This window comes from Mycteria americana, chromosome 14 (genome assembly GCF_035582795.1).
Source record: "Mycteria americana isolate JAX WOST 10 ecotype Jacksonville Zoo and Gardens chromosome 14, USCA_MyAme_1.0, whole genome shotgun sequence".
In the NCBI taxonomy this organism is placed as follows: Eukaryota; Metazoa; Chordata; class Aves; order Ciconiiformes; family Ciconiidae; genus Mycteria; species Mycteria americana.
In genome coordinates, this window is record NC_134378.1 from 13,099,815 (window position 1) to 13,126,191 (window position 26,377).

At 39.1% G+C, this 26,377-nt stretch overlaps 2 protein-coding genes across 4 annotated transcripts in view; both read left to right on the top strand.

The window, feature by feature from the left end:
• Positions 1–7,241, top strand: part of GNAS (GNAS complex locus) — a 162,365-nt gene extending 155,124 nt beyond the window's left edge. For all 3 annotated transcript variants that reach the window (XM_075516755.1, XM_075516756.1, XM_075516757.1), the window contains exons 9-12: positions 983–1,103; positions 2,180–2,310; positions 2,837–2,904; positions 3,797–7,241. In XM_075516755.1, the coding sequence (XP_075372870.1) occupies positions 983–1,103; positions 2,180–2,310; positions 2,837–2,904; positions 3,797–3,943 (467 nt within the window). In that variant the 3' untranslated portion in view covers positions 3,944–7,241. The remainder of the gene's footprint in view (positions 1–982; positions 1,104–2,179; positions 2,311–2,836; positions 2,905–3,796) is intronic.
• Positions 7,242–14,829: 7,588 nt separating this feature from the next.
• On the top strand, positions 14,830–25,573 carry NELFCD (negative elongation factor complex member C/D). The gene is made up of 15 exons (XM_075516752.1): positions 14,830–15,538; positions 16,046–16,161; positions 16,346–16,455; positions 17,506–17,615; positions 17,906–18,013; positions 18,616–18,768; positions 19,510–19,640; positions 20,067–20,232; positions 20,666–20,800; positions 21,343–21,482; positions 22,220–22,334; positions 23,260–23,355; positions 23,589–23,729; positions 24,096–24,225; positions 24,629–25,573. The coding sequence occupies exons 1-15, from the start codon at positions 15,473–15,475 to the stop codon at positions 24,661–24,663; spliced, it is 1,752 nt and encodes a 583-aa protein (XP_075372867.1). The 5' UTR covers positions 14,830–15,472; the 3' UTR covers positions 24,664–25,573.
• Positions 25,574–26,377: the final 804 nt, after the last annotated feature.

The following is a 26,377-nucleotide window of genomic DNA, read 5'->3' on the forward strand; positions in this document are numbered from 1 at the left end:
TGTACCTTTACTACAGCTGTTTATTTTACTCTGTATCTCTGTTTAGATGTTAAACCTTTCTCCACACAAGTTTTCTTAAAGCTTGGTGAAAATATTTTTGTCTTTTTCTTTGTTGTTTGGACAAAATATTTATGAAGCTATGCAAAAGTCTAGCTTTTTGTAGAAAAGTTATAACGAGATCCTACAGAATAGATAAAGTAGAACGCAACGTAGAAGTCACTATATTTTGCTACTGTTACTGCCATAGAGTATCACCTGAACACTTTATCTATGTGTGGAACTACTGTGCAATATTTTCTTCTGTGCTATTAATAACAGATTTGTTTGGGTTTTACCTCTGCTCCTTCCTCTTCCTGTTTCCTCATGATCTGACTCATCTCTTCTGGTGTTGATGTCTGAGGGGGATGAGCCTGGAAGTCAGTGTAAGGGATCTGGAGCAGCACAGCCACACACACCCACAGAGGTCTGGATTCTGTGGTCCTGGGAATATCTCCCAGGAAAGAGATAGGGGCCTCTAAGCAGTATAGTACACTATAGGAGGACTAGAGCAATTAATCATGAATTCACAGCAATCTACTATTTTTATTATTACTATTCACGCAGATCAAAAGTGCCATTTGTCCTGAGGTCTTCCCCCAAGGGCCTCCCTGTCCTTTCTTGATAGCTCAGAGTTGCTTTCTAAATTTGTTTACACCTTTTAAATCTTCTTTAAATTCTCCTCATAGCTTTCTTCAGTTTTTCTCTCTTGCTTCTGTTCCTTTCTTTTCTACATTTTCTGTCATTCTGTCAGCTTCTGTTCTGTGGCCTGCCTTTCCTATCTGTAATGGTTTCTTCACTTTCTTTTTTTATTTCTGATACTTCGAAAGCTGTCAGCAATAGCTCTTCATGAAGGTGAAAGTCTGGCAGCTTTTTATTGAACTTTGGGATTCCTGCATATTTCTTCTGAAGTTTGGTATTAACTAATGGGTATTTCTTGATTTAGATGTGACTGCTATCATATTTGTGGTGGCGAGCAGTAGCTACAACATGGTTATACGAGAGGACAATCAGACCAATCGGCTTCAAGAAGCACTGAACCTCTTCAAGAGTATCTGGAACAACAGGTCTGTGAATTGAAGTTTCATTGTTCATATCACATAAATTAGTAATCCTGTCTTACACTATAGTTGAGACTTGTGTACTGGGCCTGGCTAGGACGGAGTTAATTTTCTTCATAGCAGCACATATGGTGCTGTGTTTTAGATTTTGACCGAAACAATACTGCTAACACTCAAATGATGTGGTTGTTACTGAACAGTGTTTGCAGAGCATCAAGGCCTTCTCTGTTTCTCACTCTGCCCCCCCCGGTAAATAGATTGGGGGTGCGCAGTAGGTTGGGAGGGGACACAAGCAGGCAGATGACCCAAACTAAGCAAAGAGGTGTTCTGTACAATATAACATCATGCTCAGCAATAAAAGGGAAAAGAGGGGGGTTTAGGAGGGTTAGCCATCTTGCTGGGTATTGGTCTACCCACGGGAGATGGCCAGTGATTGCCTTTGCATCACTTGTTTTGTTTTCTTCTCTTTTCCACTTATCCTTCCCTTATTAAACAATTATTATTTATTTTTTTTTATCTTGACCCCCAGATTTTCTTGCTTTTATTCTTCCTTTCCTCTTCCTCTGTCCCACTGAGGGGGAAAGTGAGCGAGTGGCTGTGTGGTGGTTCGCTGCCCGCTGGCGTTAACTCACAACAGCAGCCTAGCCTGTGTTACTTGCTTCCCTGAGCGCAGTCCAAGCTGGTCTTTGATCACAACTGCCTACCTGTTGCATTAATGTCTAATAACTCATCTAATTGAAGAAAACTCTGGAGAGCTACAAATTGGTAGTTGCCATATTGAAGCTGAAGTAATTAAAGCAGTGATACAGTAGCACACTAAGACGTGGATATGCTCACCTATTTGATGTATTTGGATTAGCAGTAGAAAGCAGGCAGCTTTCATTGCCCACGTTAGAAGCACACAAACCCAACTCAGGGTGTGTACACCTGGAATTACACCATTGGATTCAGGTATAAAAGGAACCTTTCAAAATTACTATAGCGTGTCACATGACTGTTGTCTCCAGAACTGGATTCAGTTTCTTTTTGCTGTACGATCCTAGCTGTGCCTTCTCAGAGTGTTTGGTTTCAATTTTCTACAGGTGGCTACGGACCATTTCAGTAATTCTTTTCCTGAATAAACAAGATTTGCTAGCAGAGAAAGTTTTGGCAGGGAAATCTAAAATTGAAGACTACTTTCCAGAATTTGCTCGCTACACTACACCAGATGATGGTAAGATTTTTAAGTTTTATTTGCAATTTATCACTTCCTTGTTAATCACATTTGTAATGTTTTTGGTAATTTCAGCTAAGACTTGAAAACTCTTAAGTAGATGTAATCTTCATTGCCTTTCAGCCAAACTGTAATGTTAAATTTTAGGTATTAATAATGAGAGAATCCTGTCTTTTATACATTTAATATATTAATAATTTCATCATGCCAAAATCCTGTTACTTTGCTGGTGGAGACCACAGTACAGCTTGTCACAAATATGTCCTCTGGACTCCCCCTAGTCATATCTGTGGTCATTTCTCTACCCTGCCAAGTGCCTGGTACTGTGGCCACTGTAATATTCCTTTGTTCTCCTGAAATCTTGCTGTTTTAAATAATATGTTACGGTTTTGTCTTATCTCATAGTCAGTTTTGCAAAGTACGTTTCTATCATATGTGAGCAGAAAACAGAACAAGTTATGATTTTTTAGGCGCTATCACCAAAACCCATCTGTTTTAATGAGATACTTATTTTATTATTAATCAGCAACACCAGAGCCTGGTGAGGATCCCAGAGTTACAAGGGCCAAGTATTTTATTAGAGATGAGTTTCTTGTAAGTATTTCCTTTCTTTCAGTATTTCTTACGTGCTTCTTCTCAAATGTAAGCTCTTACGCACCTTCTACTATTGCAAAATGCTGTCGCTTTTTGTGTTGTTTATATTTAACATCCACACTGCATAAAACACTGGTACGTTTAAGAGCTTTACTGCTGTTTGTTAGCTGCTCTTCAGATATTGGTTTGTTGACACAGTACATAATTAAATAGCAATAGAATTGGTGAGAATTAAGAAACCTCAAATAGAATGATGAGTGAAGTCCTGCTGTTATTAATGGGTCCAGATTTTTATTCCATGCATTATTTCTAAAGATAAACTAATGAAAATATGCATAATCTGTAAAATATTAATGTTCTTTTCGTATTATCTTTCCCATTACTGGTCAGCTGAAGCTATAATAGACATAGGTTTTTAAAAATATTATTACAATTACTTGTAATGGTGAGCATGGCAATCAAATTGTGGACTCATTTTAAAATGGAGCAAAATAAAACTTTGACAGAGGCTTTCTGTAAGTGTAAAGCCGGGATAAAAGCCTTGTACAAGGAGGCAAAATCCCGCTTTCTTCATGGACAAATTGCCTAGGAGTTGTGTGGCTAAATTCGCCAAAGCTGCATATAAATAATAGCACTTTCTTGAGTTCTCGTTCAACTCTGCAATTCCCCAGTATGCAGTGGTGTTCTCACCGTATAATTCTGATCATTTTAAATTTCATGGTTTAGGTGAGAGAGTGAAAAATTGTGGGCGTTTTGCCACTTAGTTACACCCTCTGAAAACACAACTCACACATACATAGCTTAACCTTCATTCATCTGGGTTTTGAGAACATGGGGGTTTTTCCCCAGTCAGTTTTATTTTAACCCAGTATCTCTCTCTTACTTTTAACAGAGAATCAGCACAGCAAGTGGAGATGGAAGGCACTATTGCTATCCTCACTTCACATGTGCAGTGGATACAGAGAACATCCGGAGGGTTTTCAATGACTGTCGGGACATTATTCAGCGCATGCACCTTCGCCAATACGAGTTGTTGTGATGGAGAGCACTTTTTTCTGTGTTTTGGACTCCTTATTCCTTATTAAAAAAAGAAAAAAAACACCCTTGCCCACATAGGGTGGAAGAAAACTGTTTGAATCTCCCATTGATTTGCACCCCTCAACTTTTTTCTCCTTGCTGGACAATAGCAGCACTTCTAAGCTTGCTTCTGTACCCCTCGGACAGTTTGAGATGGCCCCTAACACTTAAAAGGCCATTTCCATGAGGATTCCCTAACACTGTTATTAACAAAAAAGAAAAAAAAAAGAAATAAAAACTAATTAATTAAAAGCCCTGAATGTGGAGCACCTGAAAGAATTGGGGATAAAAAATTAAAACATAAAACAAAAATTGGGGAGAGAAAACTTTAGGTAATTTAGCACTGTTGTGGGCATAATCATATAACCCGTGATCTCCACTTTGTATCATTCACTGCATCAGACTAAAGAAGGTGCCAAGTCACAGACCAAGTTTGAAGACAGACACTTGAGTTTGGTTCTCTGACTGTAATGTGGCTTTGAACGGAAATACTGACAATTCTACAACAGACCTAGACAGTGCAAAAACCAACTGCTACCTTTCAGAAGGGTATTTTTAAAACCAGTCTTGGTGGTCTAAGGACAACCATGGACATTTATGAATTGAACTGCGTATGGCCTGTGATTGCAGAAAGAGTTAACCACACGCTGTTTTCAGTTTGTCCACTGATGATCCCGTCTGCTATAAAAATCATTATCCGGACTGTAGTCCTCACAGTCTTTCCCTTCTTTTTCTTCTTCCCTCCCCTCATTTTTTATTTTACTGCTGGATTATTATTCTTGTACAGACTGTAAAATGTATTATTTTGTACAACTTTATTGAAAAAAAATAACTTGTAGAAGATCTTTGTGCCTTGATTATGGCTGTACCTGTACAATGAGCTAAGATGTAAGTATGTTTGATTGCGCTGTACAGCTTTGTCAACCCTATCTGCAGCATTAGCTCAAGGTAGGGAAAATTTATCTGTAGTTTAGTTTTTCTGGTTTATAAAAGAAGGAAAAATACTGTTTAGTAAAAAAAAAAAAAGAAAAAAAAGAAAAAAAAAAGAAAAAAGTACAAATTGTGCAAACTTAACCACTTTAAAAGTGAGGTCTTCAACAAGTGACCAGATGTTGCAGCATCATGCTTTTTAATTTTTAGCTTTAATTCATTTAAATCTCTATCCAAATGCAAAACATGGCTTGTTTCTACATAAACCAAATTTTGCTACAAATTATAAATGTTAGTCTTTGGTCATTCATAGTCCTTTTTGCTAAAGACAAAACCAGAACAATAACGGACACATAGGGCATCATGCAGGTCTGGTGACCATCTCTAGACTGGGCCAAATACCCCACCAACCTCCACTTTGCTGCGTGGGCATACTACTACCAGAATGACAAGGTGTGCACTGCCCTTGGATTTGGCCACTGAATTCCAGTTTCAAATGACATTTTTATTTCTCTTTTAATAAAGAGATACTTTAGAACCTTTTTGTTTTATATTAACTATATAAGTAGCTTAAAGTGAAGATGTGTGGATTTTTCTTAAACTTGAATAATTTATGCAAATTATATGCTTAGAACAACGTGGTACAGTAAAAAGAAAAAGAGCAAAAATCACTGTAGCAATAAGAGAGCATGTAATTTTAGTAACTACTACACTGCTTTATATTTTATACCTAGGTGTTTTATGTCTCTGTGAGTGTGTTACTTTTTCATGTGTCTAAACCTATGTGTACAATTTGTACAGAGTCAGAAATTACAGCTGTAATAACACATCTAGAACAGTGTTAGCCTATATTACTCAAACACCCCTGTTCCCCCTTCATTTACACCCTAAACTGATCTGGATCTTACTGCAGTGACTTAAAAGGAAAACAAAAGAAACAAAACAAAAAACAAACACCAAAATACTTGCCTCTCTGCCTTTCACACTAGCTTCCCTCCACCCAAGAGACTGTGTTAACTTTCTTTTTTGGGAAGAGGTCCAGTTTAAATTAAACGTAGGGTGTGGTCAGTGATGTCTGTGTAGCTAGATTTGCTTCAGGTATCAGATGCCTTTTTAATACTAAGAACTGCAACTGTTCAGAATTGTGAGTTTTTATTGCTTTTGTGGCTAAACTCTTAAATGAAAATTAATGACCTAGTCCATTTTCACGTAAAGAGCAGGGACTTGATGGAGTTACTGTCCCATCTCTCGTAATCCAAAATTACTAGTGATCTTCTAGAAGACACTAAATCGTCTAAAAATTTTAGCTGCAGTTGCTACTCATCTTTTAAAAATTATTTTTCCTGTTCACAGGTTTAGAACATTGCCACCTGAATTTTGTAGAACTGTAGGAGAACATGACTGAAAATAGCCCCTTGCAATTGAAGAATGTATCCAGTGCCTGTAGGTTAAGGGCTGGTGTTTCCACTAGGTAAAAATGGGACACACACAGTGAGAGGAAATTCATTGTGAGCCTTAATTTTAGTTACAGGAGCCAAAATCTTTAGTTTAGGGCCAACCCTTATCTTTTTAAGCCTAGGAGGAGTTGGTGTAAACACCAGATTTATAAATGGGGAAAACCTGTAATGGTGTGAAGAATGTAATCTCTCATCTGAGAGAAACAAAGCCACCTCCATTAACAAAAATAAGCTTCTTCCTCTGATAATGAGAAGGACACATAATAACAGTGAGCTATAGAAGACAGCAACAATTTAAGAAACCTAAAGCTTTATATGAACAGAAATGTTTAAGGGATGCTTTTTTTTTTCCTGAAGTGAGGAAAAAGGCAATTGTTTTGAATATGGTTGAGTTGCACAAGTATGGAGTGTGTGTGTGTCTTAATGTCTCAGTATTGCCTTTGTTAGTCTCTTTATTAGTCCATGCAGTTTGGTGGCCTGGTAAATGCAAGTCTTATTTTTAACAGCTTTCTTTTTTTTTAAATACAAAAACATAAAGCTTTAATGCTTGCTATTTAATAAGTAACTGTGTTTTCTTCTGTCTCTAATTTAGTGGCCATAATTTGCAGTTAATCGAACCATTCCAACCTAATGCTTACCCATACTTCCTAGTTTTGTTTTATTTATTTATTTGAACTTCTTGTTTTCATGATTGAGGACTTTCACTTCTGTCTCATTCATCTGTTTGGAAACTTCTGACCTTACAGCCAAAACTTAACTCATTCTACTCAGTATTCATCGTGATGCTGAAGTGTAAGATACTTGCAAATGTAAACACTACCACTTTTATTAATAAAAGCAAATACAGTGTTTTAGGGCACATTTGCATCGCTATAGTTGAGGTTGTGTCAGTATTTCCATTATAAACCCATAGAGGGTCTATATCTTGGCACTAAATTGCCCCAAGCTAAATCTTTGCCATACAAGGCTTCTGCTCAAGCATGATTTGGTGGGTTGGTTTTTAAACAGTTTCCAACACAAACTCTTGTTTCTGTTTTAAGTTATACAACTGTTTTGTTGGATGGGGGTTGGTTTAAAAAAAAAAAAAAAAAAAAAAAAAAACACAAAAACAAACAAACCTGGTTCAAGATTGTTTTTGGCACTTCTGTAAATCAGAAACGGTTTTGATTTTAAAACATAACCTTTGGCAAGCCAGTAACCTACAATATGGTCTGATCACTTTGGGTATTTTGTAAAAATAATAATAAATTGTAGAGATGTTGTGGTTTCAAAATCAGCTACTTGCATTTGCAGTAACTTATTTCAACCCAAGAACTTCTAGTAATTTGTATATCGTATTCAGCAGTCAGTGTGATGCAGCGGAATAGTGATAACTCCTGAAGGGATTTTTTTTTTTAACAATGTGGAGAAGTAAATCCACCACAGACTAAAAAAAGATTCAGCTGCTTCTGAAAGCATCAAAAACTGCTCTCTTAGAGGCTGAAACTGGAGCTCTGTAAGTTGTTAGGAGCAGGCTTTGATGCAAAAGTGTATGAAGGCATGCTGGATCAGTTGTTGTAGACAGGAGCCCTGATGGCTTATCTTCTTTTATCTAAAAACTGTTTTGAAGCATGGCATCGAGGATAGGATTTAACTTAGAGTATGTCATTAACTCTAGAGGAACTGAAGCTAATTCTGTTCCAGTGTGTTGCATATAATTGATACCTGCTGGATAATTTTATTTTACCAGTAAATCTATGCACAGAAATACTAATGTTCATCACCTTAGAATTTGAGCACCTTGTAATTAGTCGTGGCGCAATATTCCTGTAAATGATGTAGGATGTTTTGTATTATATCCTATTTTCCAGTGTCGAAAATTATCTACCAGGAAAACGAGAGGTAAACACGATTACACAGGAAGTTGACCACAGATAAGGAGATAGACCCCGTGACAGCTGAGTACCAGTCCAGTGCCTTAGTAATAATACTGTTGGTGATTGGTGCTATACAAATGCCTAAGATTGATAAAGTTGTTATAAGTTATAAAATTACATAACTTATTCTGGAAGAGAGTAAATTCTCTTCTTTCCCCAACTGTATCTAACATGCTTTGTGTATTTCTAACAATGCTGGCACTCACAAGACTTCTTCCATGGAAGTAGATGATAAAATTCCTACTACCTGTAAGAAGCAGGATCAGGGCCATGGATTCAGTGGAAATCTCACACAGGAACAGGTCCTCATCCCTAAAATATATGTTGAGCTTGTATAACAGTAAAAATATTTACAAGCAAACATCTGTTTGCAGTCCAAAATGAAAACTGTACCCTTCTTCCTCAGCTTGATATTTCTGAAAATTCATCAATTGGAAAAAGCCCTTCTGTTCCATGACGAACTTTGAAGTGTCTTTGTAAATAAAATAAGCTACGAAGGGGGGTTCTGAACCTCTGCTGATGAAAGCTGTTAACACTGAAACATCTCTCTGGTGACTGACAAGATGGAAATTCCAAGAGTGAACCTATTTTAATCCTGGTCATAACCAGTTAGCTTAAATACTGTGAGTGGATGCATTTCAGTTACTAGGTAGGTAAATGCTTTAGAGTATTTTACTGTACTGCAGAGATGGCTAAAATTTCAGCCATGAGTACTGGCTTAATTATTAATTGTTTTCAACCCTGATTCTCATCTTATTAAAACTGCTTTTTACCCTGTCTACTTTTAATGTACTGAGCTGAGCAAAATGGGTGCAGTTTAAAGCACAAGTCTACTTGGAAAAGCAGCTTGGGAGGAGGTGGGGAGGCAAACTAATCTCTCACTGCATTAAACATATAAGGGGGGGGGGTCTAACTTCTGGGTCCTATAAACTTAGCCTGGTTCTGTGGAAAAAATACAGAGTTCTTGAGGTTAACAACAGCAAGTGCTCACTGATACCTCTGCAACAAGGGGTAACTGACCAAATAATGTAATAGATAATTTCTTTTGAAGAAAAACAAAAAAACCCCACCAAACCAGAATTTACAGGTTTCTCTAATTTTTTTTACTTAGGAAGTCTGCCTCAAAAATCTTTATTTTAATGACAGGACAAAATAAAGCCTTTAAACATTGTCCCAAATACAGCGAGAATTACACATTTTTGAGGGAGAAGATGCTGACGCTAGGGTTTTTTATGTGACACAACATGCTTTCTAAGGCTGAGGTACCAGTAGACAAATGTAAGCAAATTCAAAATTAAAATGTGACTGTATCTCTTCACTTTAATTTACGCAGTTGTTTTATTAAATGAGTTGGCTAATACTTTTTTAATATACTACTACTCAAGTTTGGAGACAGCACAAGCTTAGGACAGAGGTAGTAATGTTGGGAATTCTCTGTTGGGAATTCTGTTGTTCTGTTATGCAAACTAATGTTTTTAGGCTGTGAATTCTACGTGAATTACTAATAGTGAAGTATAGTGTTTCTATCTGAGGCTTTCTGGTATTTGATATGACTTTGGAATTGTATCATTCTTGCAACTAAAATGCTAGAGTGCTGGCAGAGATCAGGCAGAGGAAGGAGCTGCTGTATAAGGGTTATGAATTGCCGCATCAGCCTGGGACTGTAAGGCTGCTTGGAGCAGGGGCCTGTTCTAGCTCTGTTTCACTGCATTATCACTTTTCTGTTGGCAGGATCAGACGAGCTTCCGTAAAAAGACAAATGAAGGGGTTGGGTGATAGAACCGAATAAGTGTCTGTGTAAGACCTCAAAGTATTAATGAAAGGAATTTCAAGCTTGTATGAAGCTAGAGCCATAGGAGACAGCATGTCTTTCCGGGAGTGTGTGTGTGATGATTCATATGTATCTCAGTATTTTTAATCTCCATTCTCTTTTTGCTCTAAGGCACAACATCCAAAATGAACTAACAGATTTCATGAAAGTTTTGGTGCTAACCTTGAGTTCTGTTTCCCACAGGGCAAAACTCTGCTGGGCTACAAAGGTTCATCTCTGTAAGACAGCCTGGAAGCCCAGTGCTGCCACAAGCAACGGCTCTTGTTAACATATTTGTGATTTAAAACTGGGGAGCTTACAACCAATTGAACAATCCAACATCGTGGCCCAAAGCCTGATACCTTTGGATTCAGCTACTTTCTCCTGTCCTCGCCCCCCGCCCCACCTACTCTTATAACGTACATGGTTGATAAGAGAGAATAGAGCAGCTATGAAAGGAAGTTATGAGACAGCCTCACTGAAAGTTCAGAGGAACTAGGGAAAGCTAGATGAACAAGACTCCTAAATCCATCACCTTGGACACTGAAAGATATATGGGGGATATTCTTCATTCCCCAGGGAAGTGACCCAGTTTGGGATCCTTACACAAATTTTCAAGGTCAGAGAATATTTATCTAAAAGGCCAAGATGTCTCCAACTAAAGAACTGCAAAAAATGCACTTATTGCATACATTATGGAACTGGAAGATATGTCAGTGAAGTGTAAGTTTAATGATCAGTATGCAAATCAACTGGTACTTGCTTTGAAGCAAGAAAATGTTTCCACTATATGCTCATCTTGAAAAGTACCTGGGGCACTGTGAAGCTATGCTTTTAAGCAATCCACGGTATATAAACACAGTTCCAACTTTTAAGTTGATGTTTGAAGGAGACTAGAATGACATTATGTCAGCAACCTAAAAACCACCTTGTTTTGTCTCAGAATACTTCTCTGTTACCTCGCAAAGTGTCATGGTGTTCAATGTCTGGAATAACACTGCTACCAGTAATCATGAATCTCAAGGTACAAACAAAAATGCTTCATCTTGAGGTTCTGCTTGAGAAAGAAGAACTCTTTAACCAAAACTCATTAGCTTAACTTGATGCTGCTGTAATTTCCTACTCAGTTTGAAAGTTATGACCTTATCTCTAGTTGAATGTATCGGCTGATTTGTAAAGGGCTAATGATTACAAAATACAGGTTTGTGCTAAAAGAATTTGTAGAGGGCAAGGAGCAGAGGTAACTAGCATACAGAGAATGCCAGGGTGGATATTTTTAACAAACATATGAATAAAAGGCAAACAGTTCTGTTGGAAGCCTGCTCTTCTGTTTGGGAGTTGTCTTTTATTCTAGGAAGGAACCAAATGAAGTTGGATGATTTCATCAGCTGTATTATATTCAGCCCTTCTTTAGGTAGGAAATCTTGAAGCATAGTTGTTAAGTAATTTGCTCAAAAATCAAGCAACAGATTTTGATAGTTGCGTGGAATTGAAACTTGAGCATTTGATGCTTGGTTTATTCTTTACTCCCTTAGAAGAGCCATTCCAACCTTTATCAAACCAACCTTCACTTCTCATTAAAAAAAAAGTAGAAGAAAAAAGAAGGTAGTTTTCCACATTTCTCTAGATCTGGCTATTCTTCACACACATCTACTTTCCAGGATGCCTTTACTGCTTCTTCAAAGCATGCAGCAGAGACTCCAAGGCTGGCCTTCATAGTACATTTATTGGGCTCAAAATTTTATCTTTAATACGCTCACTGCCTCATCAAAATCTCCTTAGATGGGAATTGTGACTCAAGAATATTTTACACACAAAATGTAGTCAAATATGCATTTAGGGAAAAATCTGTTGCATTCATTTGCTGGACGATCAAATCTTTCAGGGACATTCAGGTAAGTCTAAGTGCTTTTATTTATGAACATTTCACTGATACTTTGTAAAACACAAATCCATATGGGAGAACACAGTTAAATCCAAGAAGACAACCAACATTGTTTCCATTCAAAGTTGTAAAAGTTTAGTTTGCAAAATCAGTTTCTGGTACATTTAGTGTTTCATCACAGTTTAAATGGTACCTTGAAACCGCTGGGTTTGATCTGACTTTGCCTCTTGTTTATTGACCTGAAGTGGGGAAAGCTCAGACACTGCAATTCTTCTGCAAAGGGCTATTCAGCAGATGTCTGGCTCTGTTATAGGTCCCTAGTTTTCTCCTCAAGGAAAGCTGGAAGTAAATGCTTTGTGTATTGTTCATTCTTTATATTATAAAAAAAACCAAAACCTAATTTTCTGTAACTGCAATCAAAATAGATATAAATATATAAAGACAAAAGAACTTCTAGTTTTAAGATTCAGACACTGAAATTCCTAGTATCATTAATGTCTAATACCACTGTGTCACTGGCAGTTGGTGCTGTGGACTGTTCCCTTTTTCTACTCAACTAAACAGTAAGTTTCGTAGCATAATTACCATTGAAGTCCTACAAGTCCAACTGTTGTCACAAGACAAAACTTTTACCTGCTCTGAAGATGCTTTACTGAACCTAAGATGTACTATTTCAGGCCATAAGCTCCGGGCACAATGAAATTCTCCAGACCGCAGATCCAAATATCCTACCTAGAAGATGCACAGCAAATTTCAGTCATGGAAAGGAAGCCTCTCTTACCTATATAAAGACATCCATCGTACAAAGTGTATTTATTTGAGCCTTCTGTAAAGAACTAGCATCTCCTCCTAAGCCTCACAAAGTCTCAGCTTTGTGGTTTTCCCATCCAGTTTCATTGGAATGTTAGTTAAGTTCTGGACTTGCTTTTTCTCCAATTTTAAATTTTCTTCTGTTAGGGTAATAGAATAGTTACTCTGAAATCGCCTTCAGAGAACTTGTCCTACATCTTATAACACTGTACATCATTAGAAGCCAAAACAAAGAGCTGATGAAGCACAGGAGGTGTATGGATGTTTCTTACTCGACTCTCAGAAAATACTTTTTCTTTCTTGGCTTGGGATAGATTAAATTCAGGTCTGGTATTTTCTTAGGAGTTTTGACTGGTTAATCACACTGTCTGTTCTGAGTACGCTATTATTTTCTCACATCTACGAGATGAAATTGTGCGCTAACTAAATGGAGATAAGACAAAAACTTTTTCTCAAGGATATTTCCATTGGCCTCCAGCCTCAGCCTCTCACTTCACTCCCAGTTCTTTCCTCATAAAAAATGGCCAGTGGTTCCATACGCGTTGAAATGTTACCTTACTTTCTTCCTGACTGCAGGCAATTGAGCAATTGCTTAGCACAGGTAGAGAACGTGTTCGTTGTGCCTCTACTTCAATCCATGCCTTATATTCTGAAATAGTCTCATTTCCTTTCTGTTGACAGAGCAAAAAGAACCTTATCCTGGGCTCACAAAAATGTTGAAGAAATGTTTCAGAAAGGGTTGCTTCACCACTGTAGGGCAGCATACGACAGCACAACTCGTGCTATGCTGCAGTTCAGGTGGTGGTGTATATTTTCTATACCAAAATTTTAAGTGCAGTAAGCCCTTTAACTAGCACAGTGACCACACTTGAACAAGGACTGCGTATCTTGAAGATCCTACGACAACTTATTTCTGAACAGGGTTTTCTGGCCTTTCCTACCAAGCGATTTCATGGACTGCATGGAAGACTATGTAATGTCTTTTTACTATTTTTCAGTTAGAAACTGAATGAGAATAAAGGACCTTTTAAATAATTAATTAGCAATGCTCTTGGCTGCCCTCCAAATCCCAGAACACACCCTCGCCCCCCCCCTTTCTCACAGTTAAACTCTTACACAACTGAAGAACAGGAGTCGATCTGAAGAGAGACAAAGGGACTCTGTTTCTCTCACACGGTCTCCATTTCAGTAATGCCTATCTCCTTGCCTAAGGTCAGATTGTATGATCAGTTTTCATTTTAGACTTATCCCCTCTTCATTCGTCTGTAACTTCCTAGTCCCTCCCTTCGCTGGGGGCCCTCTTGGCTTGTTGCCTTTGGTCAGCACCCCAGCTCAGCCGCTCTCCTTCGGGACCCTCTCTCTCAGCACCCCCAAGAAGGGCTATACTAAGGTCCCGAGGTTAGCACAGCCGCTGCTCTGGGGATCCAGCTTCACGTACAGGGGAACAAATCCTGTGTAACAGGCTGCTCTGTGTGGTTACAGGCGGCCTAAGAGCCTCAGAACAGGGAACTTGGCTCATGCAGCACAGGCTGCCCAGAAATGAAACTGCTAACTGTAATGCAAATAGTGTTATTTATAGGGACTACAGTCAGTTTATTAAGATTTTTTTAGATCAAAGACTTCAGGATTCTGTCTTAGGCTAAAAGTAACCCAAACAAAAAATTGTTTGCAATTTTTGAAAAGGCAGAAATGCTATTTAATGTTATTCTCTGGCAAGTTTTGGGTACACAGTTACACCAATGCTGGTCCTAAAACTTTCCTGCTAAAATCTGGTCCTAAAAATCTTACTATTTCCTTCCACCTAAGTTATCTTTCCTATTCTTTAACTTTTTTTTCTACTTGTGAGTTTTTTAATTCTACCATAACATTTGATCATTACTATCAGCTTGTTGCTGTTTTTCAATATCCTCTTCATGCTTCAGAAAGCACAAGGAAACTGCTGTTACACAACTGCAACCAGAAGAGCAGCGCATCCCATTTTTTCCTCTTCCCTTGCAATCCCCGTCTAATTGCTGCTGCGCTGGGAGGCTTTGGGAAGTTTTGCAGGGTAGGGAAGTTTGCTTTTAAATTTCCATTGGCTCCTTTTTCCCTCTGACTTTATTTTTTTCGCTCTGACTGTATGCTGTCTTCTGCCTTGGCTCTCCGGCAGTGACTAACCGGGGGTGAGCTGCTTGAAGCGGGAGAGAGCGAACCTCCGCTTCCTTGGGAACCACCGCCACGGGGCCAGGCTTTACGTTTCCGTATTTCATTTTTATCTGCTGGCGTTCATGGATGGTTTCAGCCATAATTCACCAAGCAACGGCTTCACCGCCGTGAACGCCAGCTCCAGCGAAGAGCAGCGCCGAGGCGTGAGGTAACGGCCGCCCCGGCACCGCGTTCCGCTGACACAGGCCGCGCTGCCGCCGGCTCCTGTCAGCACGTCCCGGGGCGGGGGACGGCTCTGGGGCAGGAAATTCCCCGACACTCCGGAGCGGCAGAAAGGTGACGGGTTTCGCACAGCAGCCGCCCCCCGCTCCGAGTGCCGCCGCGGCCATCCCGCCCTTCCTCGGCCCTGTCCGGCGGTGGCAGCGGCTCCACCCGCTCGGCGCCCGCCATTCCGCGCCGCTCCGCCCAGAGGGGCGGTCGCGGCCTGGTTCCGGCCGCCGCCGCGGCTTTTTCGGCCCGGGGCGGGACGGGAGGAGCCATGGAGGACGCCGATTACTTCGAAGGCAGCGCGGCGGAGTGGGGGAACGAGGCGGACGGGGCGACGGTGAGCACTTGCGGGCGCCGTAGCGGCGGTGCGGGGCTGCCCGGTCGTGCGGCGGGAGCCGGCAGCTCGGCGTCGGGCCTGAAGCGGCCTGCGAGCGGGAGCGCTCTCCCTCCGCGCCGCTCTGGAGAGCGGAGGGCTTCTTCCGAGGAACGCCGAGGGTCCCCGGCTGGGCCGCAGAGGAGCTGCCGGGCCCTCTCGCCCTGCGGGCGGGGGGATCCGCGTCTGGGGCTCCGAGCTGAGGCGAGCAGCGCCGAGCGTGAAGGCGGGTGGGGAAGTCATCCCTGTGGTGGGGCCTGAGGCTTGAGGGGGTTAAAAAGGAGGAAAACAACTGCAAAGCGGTGCTTGGTTTTGCGCCTTCTCTGTTAAGAAGCCGTGTTTGTCTGGGGAGCAGGTCGCTTGCTGTGGTAAACTGCGGTGTGTGAGTTTCTGTGGGCAAAAATAGCCTAAATAGGGAGTACAGGGGGGAAACGGGACCAGAGCTGGCTGACTTGACTGTGGTTGCAATAGCAAGACGACGAAGATGGAGAGGGAGAAGATGATGCTGAAGTCCAGCAAGAATGCCTGAAGAAATTTTCAACCCCAGACTATATAATGGAGCCGTCTATATTTAACACGTTAAAGAGGTGAGTGTAACCTTATGTGTGTTATGGTGCATGTTATGTGTTATAGATGCAGTGTTATTGCTTTGTATGGAAGTGTGTGTGAAAATGGGTAAATGACGCTATTGTTTTCCCTTTATTTAGAGTTCATTTGGGTTTGGTTTTTTAATATAACTTTCAAATAGGTCTTTTCTGATCCTTTCATCAGATATTTCCAAGCAGGAGGTTCTCCAGAGAATGTTATCCAGCTCCTCTCTGAAAACTACACTGCAGTGGCACAGACTGTAAATTTGCTGGCAGAGTGGCTCATTCAAACAGGTACGATAGTGATACAGTATAATTTGGGTCTATAGTCTTTCTTTTGTCTGAAGTATCTGAATTGGTGGCAAATTTGATCATACTCAGGAAGTGGATCATGATAAGGTTGTCATCCTGTATGTGTATGTGACTAAATTCTTTATAATAACATGTTTATTCTGCTCAGAGGATAAGTGATCTGTTGAAATGCCTGCAAACTGTACTATAAAGGTTAATATAGTTGAAGCAACTGCATAAACTATAGTTTCTTTTTGTTTTCATGCAGGAGGGCAAGGGTACTGTTACATAGATGGTGTTAGCAGTATTTGATATTTTGTAATAGTATTATATAATTAATATTGGGGAAAAAAAAAAACCCAATTATCTTATTACTAGTTACTGTTCCCTTTCAGTGGATCAGTGGTTAGATGGAAGGTTCTCATATGGATGCTTGTATTCCGTGAGACAAGAATTCTGTATTACGGGTCTGCTTATGAATTCTTCAGCAGCCTCTTGCAAGACATGTTCAGCATTAACTTGTGGCATCTTTCTCCCTTAGCTAGTATAAACTTTATGAGAAGTATTATACTCTGATCTCAGAAATGTAGAACTACTTATTGCTACTTTGTGTATTGTTTTGTAGTATACTATCAATGCTACTGAGGGACACTATATTAAAAGGATGGACTTTAGTCTGTAGTAAGGTGGGTTTATGCACCAATCCTGGTAATCCCTTCTGTGTTTAAGATATATGCGTTTTGGTATCGTGCCCACTGACAGTCTTGTGAGATGACTGGCATTGCTGTTTGCATGACTGATGAAGAGAGCAAGAGGGAAAGGACTAGCGTAACCTGCCTACGATCCTAAACAGTCTGCATTTAGGAAAAAAGATTGAGAATCTCTAAATCTGTCTGTATCAGTGTGGCTTGATAGTAGAACTGATGGCTTTCCTCTCATCTTCTGCATGTTGATAAATTTCTGAGTAGTTTCTGTTCTTGTTGAAAAATTTAAGATGTTGCTGCTATGTTTGATTGGATTGCATCTGCCAAGTGTTTTGTTCCTTCTATACAGGTGTTGAGCCAGTGCAAGTTCAGGAGACTGTAGAAAACCATTTAAAGAGCTTACTTATCAAGCATTTTGACCCTCGGAAAGCAGATTCCATCTTTACAGAGGAAGGAGAGGTGTGCATGGAATCCGTGTTGCTATCTTTACATGAGTGGATCCTACACAGACGCCTTCATCTGATGGAGTGCATGCTCTCTTGTTAAGAAACAACTGGTTTCAGAAAGCTAACTGTATTTCACTGGAGTCCTCAGAGGCTTAGAGAACTTATAAACTTTGACTGCATCCTCCTATGTAATAAAGTCCTGTATAACAACTCGCAGGACTCCTGAGAGGTAAAAGGCTTACTTTTAATGATCTTGACAACTAGGTATTCTTACATTTCTCTCTATTGCTCTGATCTTTTCAGACTCCAGCCTGGCTTGAGCAAATGATAGCACATACCACGTGGAGAGATCTCTTTTACAAGTTGGCAGAAGCCCATCCTGACTGTTTAATGCTTAATTTTACTGTGAAGGTAGTATACTCAAGTTAATAAACGAGAATATCCATAAAGGGCTAATTGTTCTGGCATCAAATATTGGCTGTGGTCTTGCCTGTATCTTTTATGTATTCCTGCATAATACTGCTTATTCAAACGTCAGAACAGTACAAGTACATATTGGTGGGAGAAATTGTGTTAGAGGTTGCAAGTAGTAAGTGTAGTTTTCCAGCTTGAAGTACTGCTTTTTGAGTTTTTTGTTGGGGTTTGTTTTGTTTTGTTGTGGATTTTTTTGTTGGGGTTTGTGTTTGGTTCTTTTTTTTCTTTGATCTGTATTTGAAAATTCTGGATTTCTGGTGCTGTGGAACATTTCAGTCAGTTTTATATGTTTCTGTGACAGGGAAAGAACATTATGATATATCGTGGTGTGCTCTGAAGTATTCATATATCATTATGGTTTACTTTTTTTGCTACATCTTTATTGGTTTCCTTTTCTGTAGGCTAAAAGATGAACATGAATTCCAGTAAGTTTATGCAGAGGCAAATCTTACATTCTGTGTGTTCTTCTAGACTTGTTAGGATATCTGAAATATAAATGTAAATAATACAAGTTTTCTGTGATGTTTTTGTTTTTATAGCTTATATCTGATGCTGGATATCAAGGGGAAATAACCAGTGTTTCAACAGCATGTCAGCAACTAGAAGTATTTTCCAGAGTCCTGCGTACATCTCTGGCAACAATTTTAGATGGAGGAGAAGAAAACCTTGAAAAAAACCTCCCTGAGTTTGCTGTAAGTTTGTTTTTTTTCCTTTTTATGTGGAAAGAAAATAGTGTTTTCCTTTCCAGTTAGGATATACAAATCATTGCGGGATTGTACAGAATCTTAGCATCTTATCAAGTCTTACAAAATCTTGTGAAGAGAAGGTATATCTGAGTTCAAAAGTAGAAATTTATGCTTTTTTGATCACTCTGTGACCCAAGAATTCCTTGGGTTGCTTACATGACGCTTCTTATATTTATTAAATGGATTGTAAAAAGGTGAAGGTAGAACTGTTGTCTTTCACACTTTATGCAAGATCTAAAGATCAGTCTAGTCAGTACCCTGGCAAATTAAAATAATTCTTTTATCATACGTGTCAGTGAAAGTTGCCATCTGAATCAACCCAGCATATGTTCTGTGTTGTGCAATAATGATTTTGGATGGCTTTGTACTTCTCTTACTTTTAAAGTATTGTAGAGAAAGTACTGAGTGCAAGTAGGATAGAATTTGCTCTCAATTTTGGCATTTAAGAAATGAAGTTCTCAATTTAGCCATTTCTTCTTGCATGGTATCAATGCATAGTGATACTATGCTTTTCTGTACTTTCATCTTGGCTGTTGGGTTTTTGGTTTTCTTGTTTAGTCGTTTTTGGTTTTGTTTCTTTTGATTAGCAGATTTCAGTGAAATCTTTGCTATTATGGCAATGTAATCACGGAAGCATACTTGCGTTTCTTGTTGACTGGTAAGATTTTTTGATGTGTGCTTTCACAGAAGATGGTGTGCCATGGAGAACACACTTACCTTTTTGCTCAGTCTATGATGTCCATATTGGCTCAAGAAGAGCAAGGAGGGTCAGCTGTCAGACGGATTGCTCAGGAGGTTCAGCGATATGCTCATGAGAAGTAAGTGGGAGTTACATTATTAGTGAAATGTAAGTCACTGAAGTTTGTAAACTGCTGTCTTTTGCTTATTCTTGATTACCTTTTACCAGTAAAAGGAGAATTCTTAGCTGCAACAGAGCAGTTCTTGTAGCAAGCTTTAATTCATAGAACAACAGTAAAGTTCAATGTCCTGTACTGGGAGACCTGAAATAAGAAGAGCGAAGAATTGAAGTTTCTGTCTATTAAAAAAATATATTTTTATTATTCTACGAACATTTTAGAAACAAACAACGGAAATACAGGCCTATTTCTATAATTACCTAGGATAAGGGGTTCTGCCCCGAGGCATTATATTCCATAGGATGTGGCCTGTTGACTCAGTGAGGCTAAAACTAAAATGTCCGAATTAAGAAAATAAGTTGCTGTGTATGTTTGCTCTTCTTCTAGAGGCCATGATGCTAGTCAGATCACTTTAGCATTGGGTACTGCAGCCTCCTATCCTCGAGCATGTCAGGCTCTTGGTGCAATGTTGTCCAAAGGAGCTCTGAATCCAGCAGATATCACTGTCTTGTTCAAAATGTTTACAAGCATGGACCCGCCTCCAGTAGAACTGGTTAGTAGTTATCTTTTTAAAACCTCTGAAACTTACTTCTATTACAGTAGAAATAGAACACTCAGAAATATAGTAGAACACTCAGAAATATGAGGTCTTGCTGTCCTAAGTGTTGGAGCGACATAAAATAGAAGTTAGCACTCAGACTCGTCCCTCTATAATTAATGTCTAAATGTGAAACTACTACTTGCATTCTATTTTGCATTAGCTTGTGGATTGATTTTTTTTTTTTTTTAATCACTTCAAGTTCTCTTTTTACGTATAATTTAATTGAGGAACTCCTCAATAGGAGATAAAGATGGCTATCTAATCTACTCCCAAGGGGGAATGTGTTATATCTCATTCTATGCAAGGTATATCAGATGCAAAAATTACATTTTTAGTCACCTCTCATAATTCCCAGGCTCTAATAAACCATTCATTTTCTTCACAGATTCGAGTACCTGCCTTTCTAGACCTCTTCATGCAGTCATTGTTTAAGCCAGGTGCTAAGATCAACCAGGACCACAAACATAAATATATTCACATACTGGCATATGCAGCTAGTGTAGTAGAGATGTGGAAAAAGGTAATGTTCAGTTCTGTGAATTACATTACTTTTACCTACAGTGGCCTGACTGTGCTGAAGAAAATGTATGGTCATGAAGTTACTCAGTTTAAATAATGTATTCAGCTTGATTTACTTATTTTAATATGAAATTTTTCTGGCTTCAGCTGAAATGACTAAAAAATGTAGATCCTGAAGATCACTGATGATCAAATAGTACTATAAAAGTCTGAGTGCCCTGAGTATTTTTGCTCTTTTCCCCTACCTCCCCCCAAAGGTCATCAGTAGCAGTTCTCTGCTACAAGACCATATGTGCTTTTTCAGAGGAAGAGGAATTTAATTCTATGAAGTGGATAAAGTAATTCTTAGGGAATTAAATAAAGCAAGCGTCCTTGTACTTCAGCTCATCAATACTGAGACTCAAATGCAAGTTTCAGAAGAACTAAATTTTGAGAAACATGATGTAATCTTGGGCTTATCTCAGGTTACAATTCCTTTCCTTAAATAACCAAAGGCATCCTGTATATTCATGACTCGTGCATTCAAACTTTGCAATTTTTCAGAACAAAAGAGTCAGCATAAACAAGGATGAACTCAAGTCAACTTCAAAAGCCATTGAAACTGTTCACAATCTGTGTTGCAATGAGAACAAAGGCGCATCAGAGTTGGTTGCAGAACTGAGCACTCTTTATCAGTGCATCAGGTGAGCGGAGAGACTGGTCCCAAGCTTCAGTTGTTGGAAGGAAAGTATTAATATTTATATATATTTATTATCTATATTAGAAAGTATTTAGGAAAGGCAGTACTGCTAAAGGGAAATGCCTTTGTGGGCTACTCTGTGAGAACATTCTCATTGTAGAATACGTGAAGATGTGGTCTGAAAGCAGCTTTCAAAATTGTACCTCTGGCTTTTTGGAATCTCTCTCATGAGGACATAAATTCTGGCTTTCACTGGCAATTTGTCCTTCTTGTGTCACAGAATATGCTCTTCTCTGCCACTGGAAAAAGATGACATTACTTTGTCTTCCTAATAAAGCTTTCCTAGCAATAGATGTGTCCTTTCTTTTCCTCTTAAAACTATGAAATAGCAGACATTGAATAAACTGGAAGAAGCTTGGAAAGTACACGAATTTTGTTGTGTATTTTTTGCATTTTGTGCTGAGCAGGGAGTGTCTGTACAAAGAATTTTCTCCTGGCCTATCTTTTTTTTTTTTCTTTTCCCCCCTCTCCTTGATGTGCTGGCAACTTTTCAAACAAAACTTCTTGAGCTTTATTAATTCTGCTGTAAGTTGAACTGAAACTAGCAACCATTAGAATATACTGAAAGATTTTTTTGTTTTTAATTTACTCAGAGTTTTTTGTTTTGTTTTGGGGTTCTTTGGGGTTTTTTGGGTGTTTTGTTTTGATGTTCCTAAGCTAAAGTGATCTCTTCTCCTGTAGGTTCCCAGTGGTAGCAATGGGTGTATTAAAGTGGGTGGATTGGACAGTATCAGAACCACGGTACTTCCAGCTGCAGACTGATCACACTCCGGTTCATCTGGCATTATTGGATGAGGTAAAAGCGTATATAAAATCTTGCTGGAGAGTAAAAACACTTTTGACGCTTGTAACTGGAAGTACATCCAGTTCAGTGGATGCTGTTGTGATTTAGCTTCAGTCGGCAACCAAGCACCACACAGCTGTGCTCACTCACCCTCCCTTCCCCCGCAGTGGGATGGGGGAGAGAATCTGAAAAGCACAAGTAAGAAAACTTGTGGGCTGAGATAAGAACAGCTTAATAATTAAAATAATAATAATAAATTGTAATGAAAAGGAAAATAACAAGGCGGGGGAGAGAGAGAGCGGAACAAAACCCATGGAAAACCAAAAGAAAGCAAGTGATGCAGCCACTCACCACCTACTGACCAACGCCCAGCCTGTCCCCGAGCAGCGATTGGTGCCCCCCGGCCAACTCCCCCAGTTTCTATACTGAGCATGATGCCATATGGTATGGAATAGCCCTTGGGCCAGTTTGGATCAACTGTCCTGGCTGTGCCCCCTCCCAACTTCTTGTGCACCTGGCAGAGCATGGGAAGCTGAAAAGTCCTTGACCAGTATAAGCACTGCTTAGCAACAACTAAAACATCAGTGTCTTATCAACATTATTCTCATGCTAAATCCAAAGCACAGCACTATATCAGCTACTAGGAAGAAAATTAGCTCTGTCCCAGCCGAAACCAGGACCATGCCTATCATTTACAGTAAGTCAGTAAATATACAGAGATGAATCTGTTTCTGTTCAGACTTAATGATTTGGTTTTGTCATCTCAGCATTATTTACACTAGGAAAACTTAGACATCAAAGAAAGAAACGGTGGAATACTTTTCCAAAAGAATTTCCGTCTGGCACTGAACACCAATGTAAACTTGCCTAATAAAGACTGGTGCATTGGTTTTTAAATTGAAGTTCTGAGGATCTAACTTTCTTGTCTCGTTTGCAGATCAGTACATGCCATCAGCTGCTTCATCCCCAAGTTCTACAACTTCTTGTCAAGCTCTTTGAAACAGAACATTCACAGCTTGATGTAATGGAGCAGGTGATTCTCGAAGGATTCAGTATTTGTGTTGCTTCATATTCGTTACGCTTAGTCAAGATAACAGCTTTTGCTGTCACAGGAGTTTTAAGAGTTTAATTTAGGAATATAGTCATGGTTAAAAAGTAATATAGCAGATATTGAATCAATAAGAACGAGCAATAAAAAATGCGTACTTTCAAGAGGATATTCTAATATGTTGGTTTCTTCTCCACCCCCCTGGCCCCCACCATCAGCTGGAATTGAAGAAGACTCTCTTGGATAGAATGGTGCACTTACTCAGTCGAGGATATGTCCTGCCTGTTGTCAGCTATATCCGCAAATGCCTGGAGAAGCTAGATACAGATATCTCTCTCATCAGATACTTCGTTACAGAGGTCAGCAGCAAAAATTGTGTTTACTAACATACAGAAATAAACTTTAATATCAGTTATATGTGTTTGGATATTGAATCAGTTTGCCTCAGATTCAAAAATATTTTCGGATATGAGACCAAATTTTGAGAAATGTATGTAATATCAGTATTCGCTAGGATGTGACTTAGTCCTATGGACTCCTGACTTCTGAAAGCATTAAGGTACTGGGTAGAGTACCACAAGAATACATAATTAATTACTTGTATGGAGAACAAGAGGTCTTAAGTGCAACTACTTGTATGCTTTCAAAAATAGTAGTGTGAATTACATATTGTTCCTACTGCCCCTCTAACTGGAAGAATAATCCATTTTTGTCTGCTGTTTCAGGTGCTGGATGTGATTGCTCCTCCATATACATCAGACTTTGTACAGCTTTTTCTTCCAATCTTGGAGAATGAAAGTATTGCAGGTACTATTAAAACAGAAGGCGAACATGATCCTGTCACTGAGTTTATAGGTAAGTCACATTTATTTGTTGCGTAGCTGCTTCCTTTTGCATTTGTTATGATTTGCAAATAACGTTTAGGAGGAGGATTGCTAAAAATAGGAATGCCTGCCAGATATTTTCACAGATAACTTCCCTTTTAGGGGCCTGTGTTTAGCAATTTTCCTTTAATCAAGAGTCTCTGCCTAGCAGTAAGGAACTTGGAGGCACATACTGCTTTTTGAGAACTAGTGCTGTAGTAAGGAAAGGATAGGAAGGGAAGTAGTCTGTCATAATACACTCCTATCCTAAAACAAAAACATCTGTCCAGACCCTAAAATCCTAATTATTTACATAATGCAGAAATCCACATGCAAACAGATATCAGAGTAACGTACTGAACACTTTCTTTTTTTTTTCTTTTTTTTCTTTTAAGCTCATTGCAAATCTAACTTTATTATGATGAACTAAGCAGCGGAAAATATCAAGAATGCAGAGCACATGATCACTACTTTGTCATGCTCTCCACCAGTAACGTTCTATAACTGGGCAACACAGCAGCAAAAAAAACCCCACAGAAAACAAACCAACAAACCCAAAACAAGGAAGAAAGGGCTGAAGGACTTGCATGGTGACCTTGAGCTTCATATCAGAGGACTGTTAATGTGCTTTGGAAAATGGTGTAATACTGAAGGATTTTCTGTTGTTACACAAATCAGTATAAATCTGAATATTCTGAAGCAGCTAGCAGGAGAGAAACAGATTTATTTCAAAAAATGTTATTTTGGTTACTTGCAGAATTTGTCACTGATTCTTTGTGTAACATACAAAACCTGAAGAATGGGGAAGGTAGTTCTTGCTAAAAACACTTTGCAGATAGTTCTCTGAAGACTAAATCTTGAATGCTCTAGTTTTTGATGTTGCGAGTTGTAAAAAAGGAATCTGTGTGATTAGCTCTGTGCTGCAGAGAAGCCACAATGCCTCTTTCTCACTTTTGCATTATATTAGAATTCTAAATATTCTACATATTTACTGCTATTAAAAAAAAGGTTTGTGTAACACAAGTAGAGTTGTAACATTCAAGGTTAGTTTTGTATTAACAGATGAATCCTATGTGAGTGTGTTATCTTTCAGAATCTATTTTTTGTTAAATAGATGCATCAAATGTTACTGGTAAGTTTCATTACCATGTCAGAATTCTACTGCTGTCCAAAAAATATGAATGTGTGCAGAAATTTCATTACTGCTTGTTGTGGCTTGGTTTTTATACTTATCTCTACTCTGTCCTGGTTGATGCCAAACAGTGGGGGATACACCTAAGGTTATAATTTACCTTTAAATAAAGGTTTTTTTCTTTTCCAGGGATTTCTCTCAAAGTTTAATTAAGACCACTCTTTCTGTTCATTGGGCTGAATTTCTTTTTGTACAGGCAAGTACTGTTTGTTTGAAAGTGGGGGGCATAGACAAGCCCGTTGTGCTTTTCCAAGCACATCTGTTTTCTGAAGAACCTGCTTTCTAAAACAGTGACATTTTAAGTCCAACTGGATGTAAATTTAAAAAGGAAATCACTTTGTTTTTCTCTGTTGTCAGTGATTCATGAATGGGAACTCTAAGCTACCATGAGAATTCTTGAGACAGCAGCCAATTGAATAGATTCTTAACTCCTTTTAAAAAGGAGTGCATCTTCCCTTTCCTCAGCCAGTGCCTCATGTACATACTCCACAGCGACTGAGCTTACCCTAACAACACTTGCAGTGCTCTAATCAACTTAAAAGCACAGCCTGAAAAGGGCAGAACTGGCTTCTGCACAAGCTGTTCTGAACTTCTTTGCATATCTTTGAGTAGAAGATATACTATCGTTCCAGTTAACTCTCACCATTTAAACTTAGATGAGACCTACTTTTCATAATATTTTAAGTAGAATTAGCTTACATGTTTGGCTTCCTTTCTTTGTGGAATTAACTACAGAAACAATTCACCCTATAGAGCTTCATTTTAGGATGCAGCCCTGCCTCATATGTCATCTGTTAGTGATAATCAAGAGCAGCTTGTTTCTGTGTCCACTGAAAATTTGCCAGCTGTTCAAACAAAGTATGCTTTTGCTTTCCTCTGTGTTCAACCTTGGTACCGCTTCCTCTAACTGCTTGAGTTCCTCTGTACTTATCCACACAGATGATTTTTAACG

Coding starts and splice junctions, on each gene's coding strand:
- NELFCD (XM_075516752.1), top strand. CDS start 15,473: ATGGAGGACGCCGATTACTTCGAAGGCAGCGCGGCGGAGTGGGGGAAC. Junction 18,769..19,509: donor AAAACCTCCCTGAGTTTGCT/GTAAGTTTGTTT, acceptor GTGCTTTCACAG/AAGATGGTGTGCCATGGAGA. Junction 21,483..22,219: donor ACTCTTTATCAGTGCATCAG/GTGAGCGGAGAG, acceptor CTTCTCCTGTAG/GTTCCCAGTGGTAGCAATGG.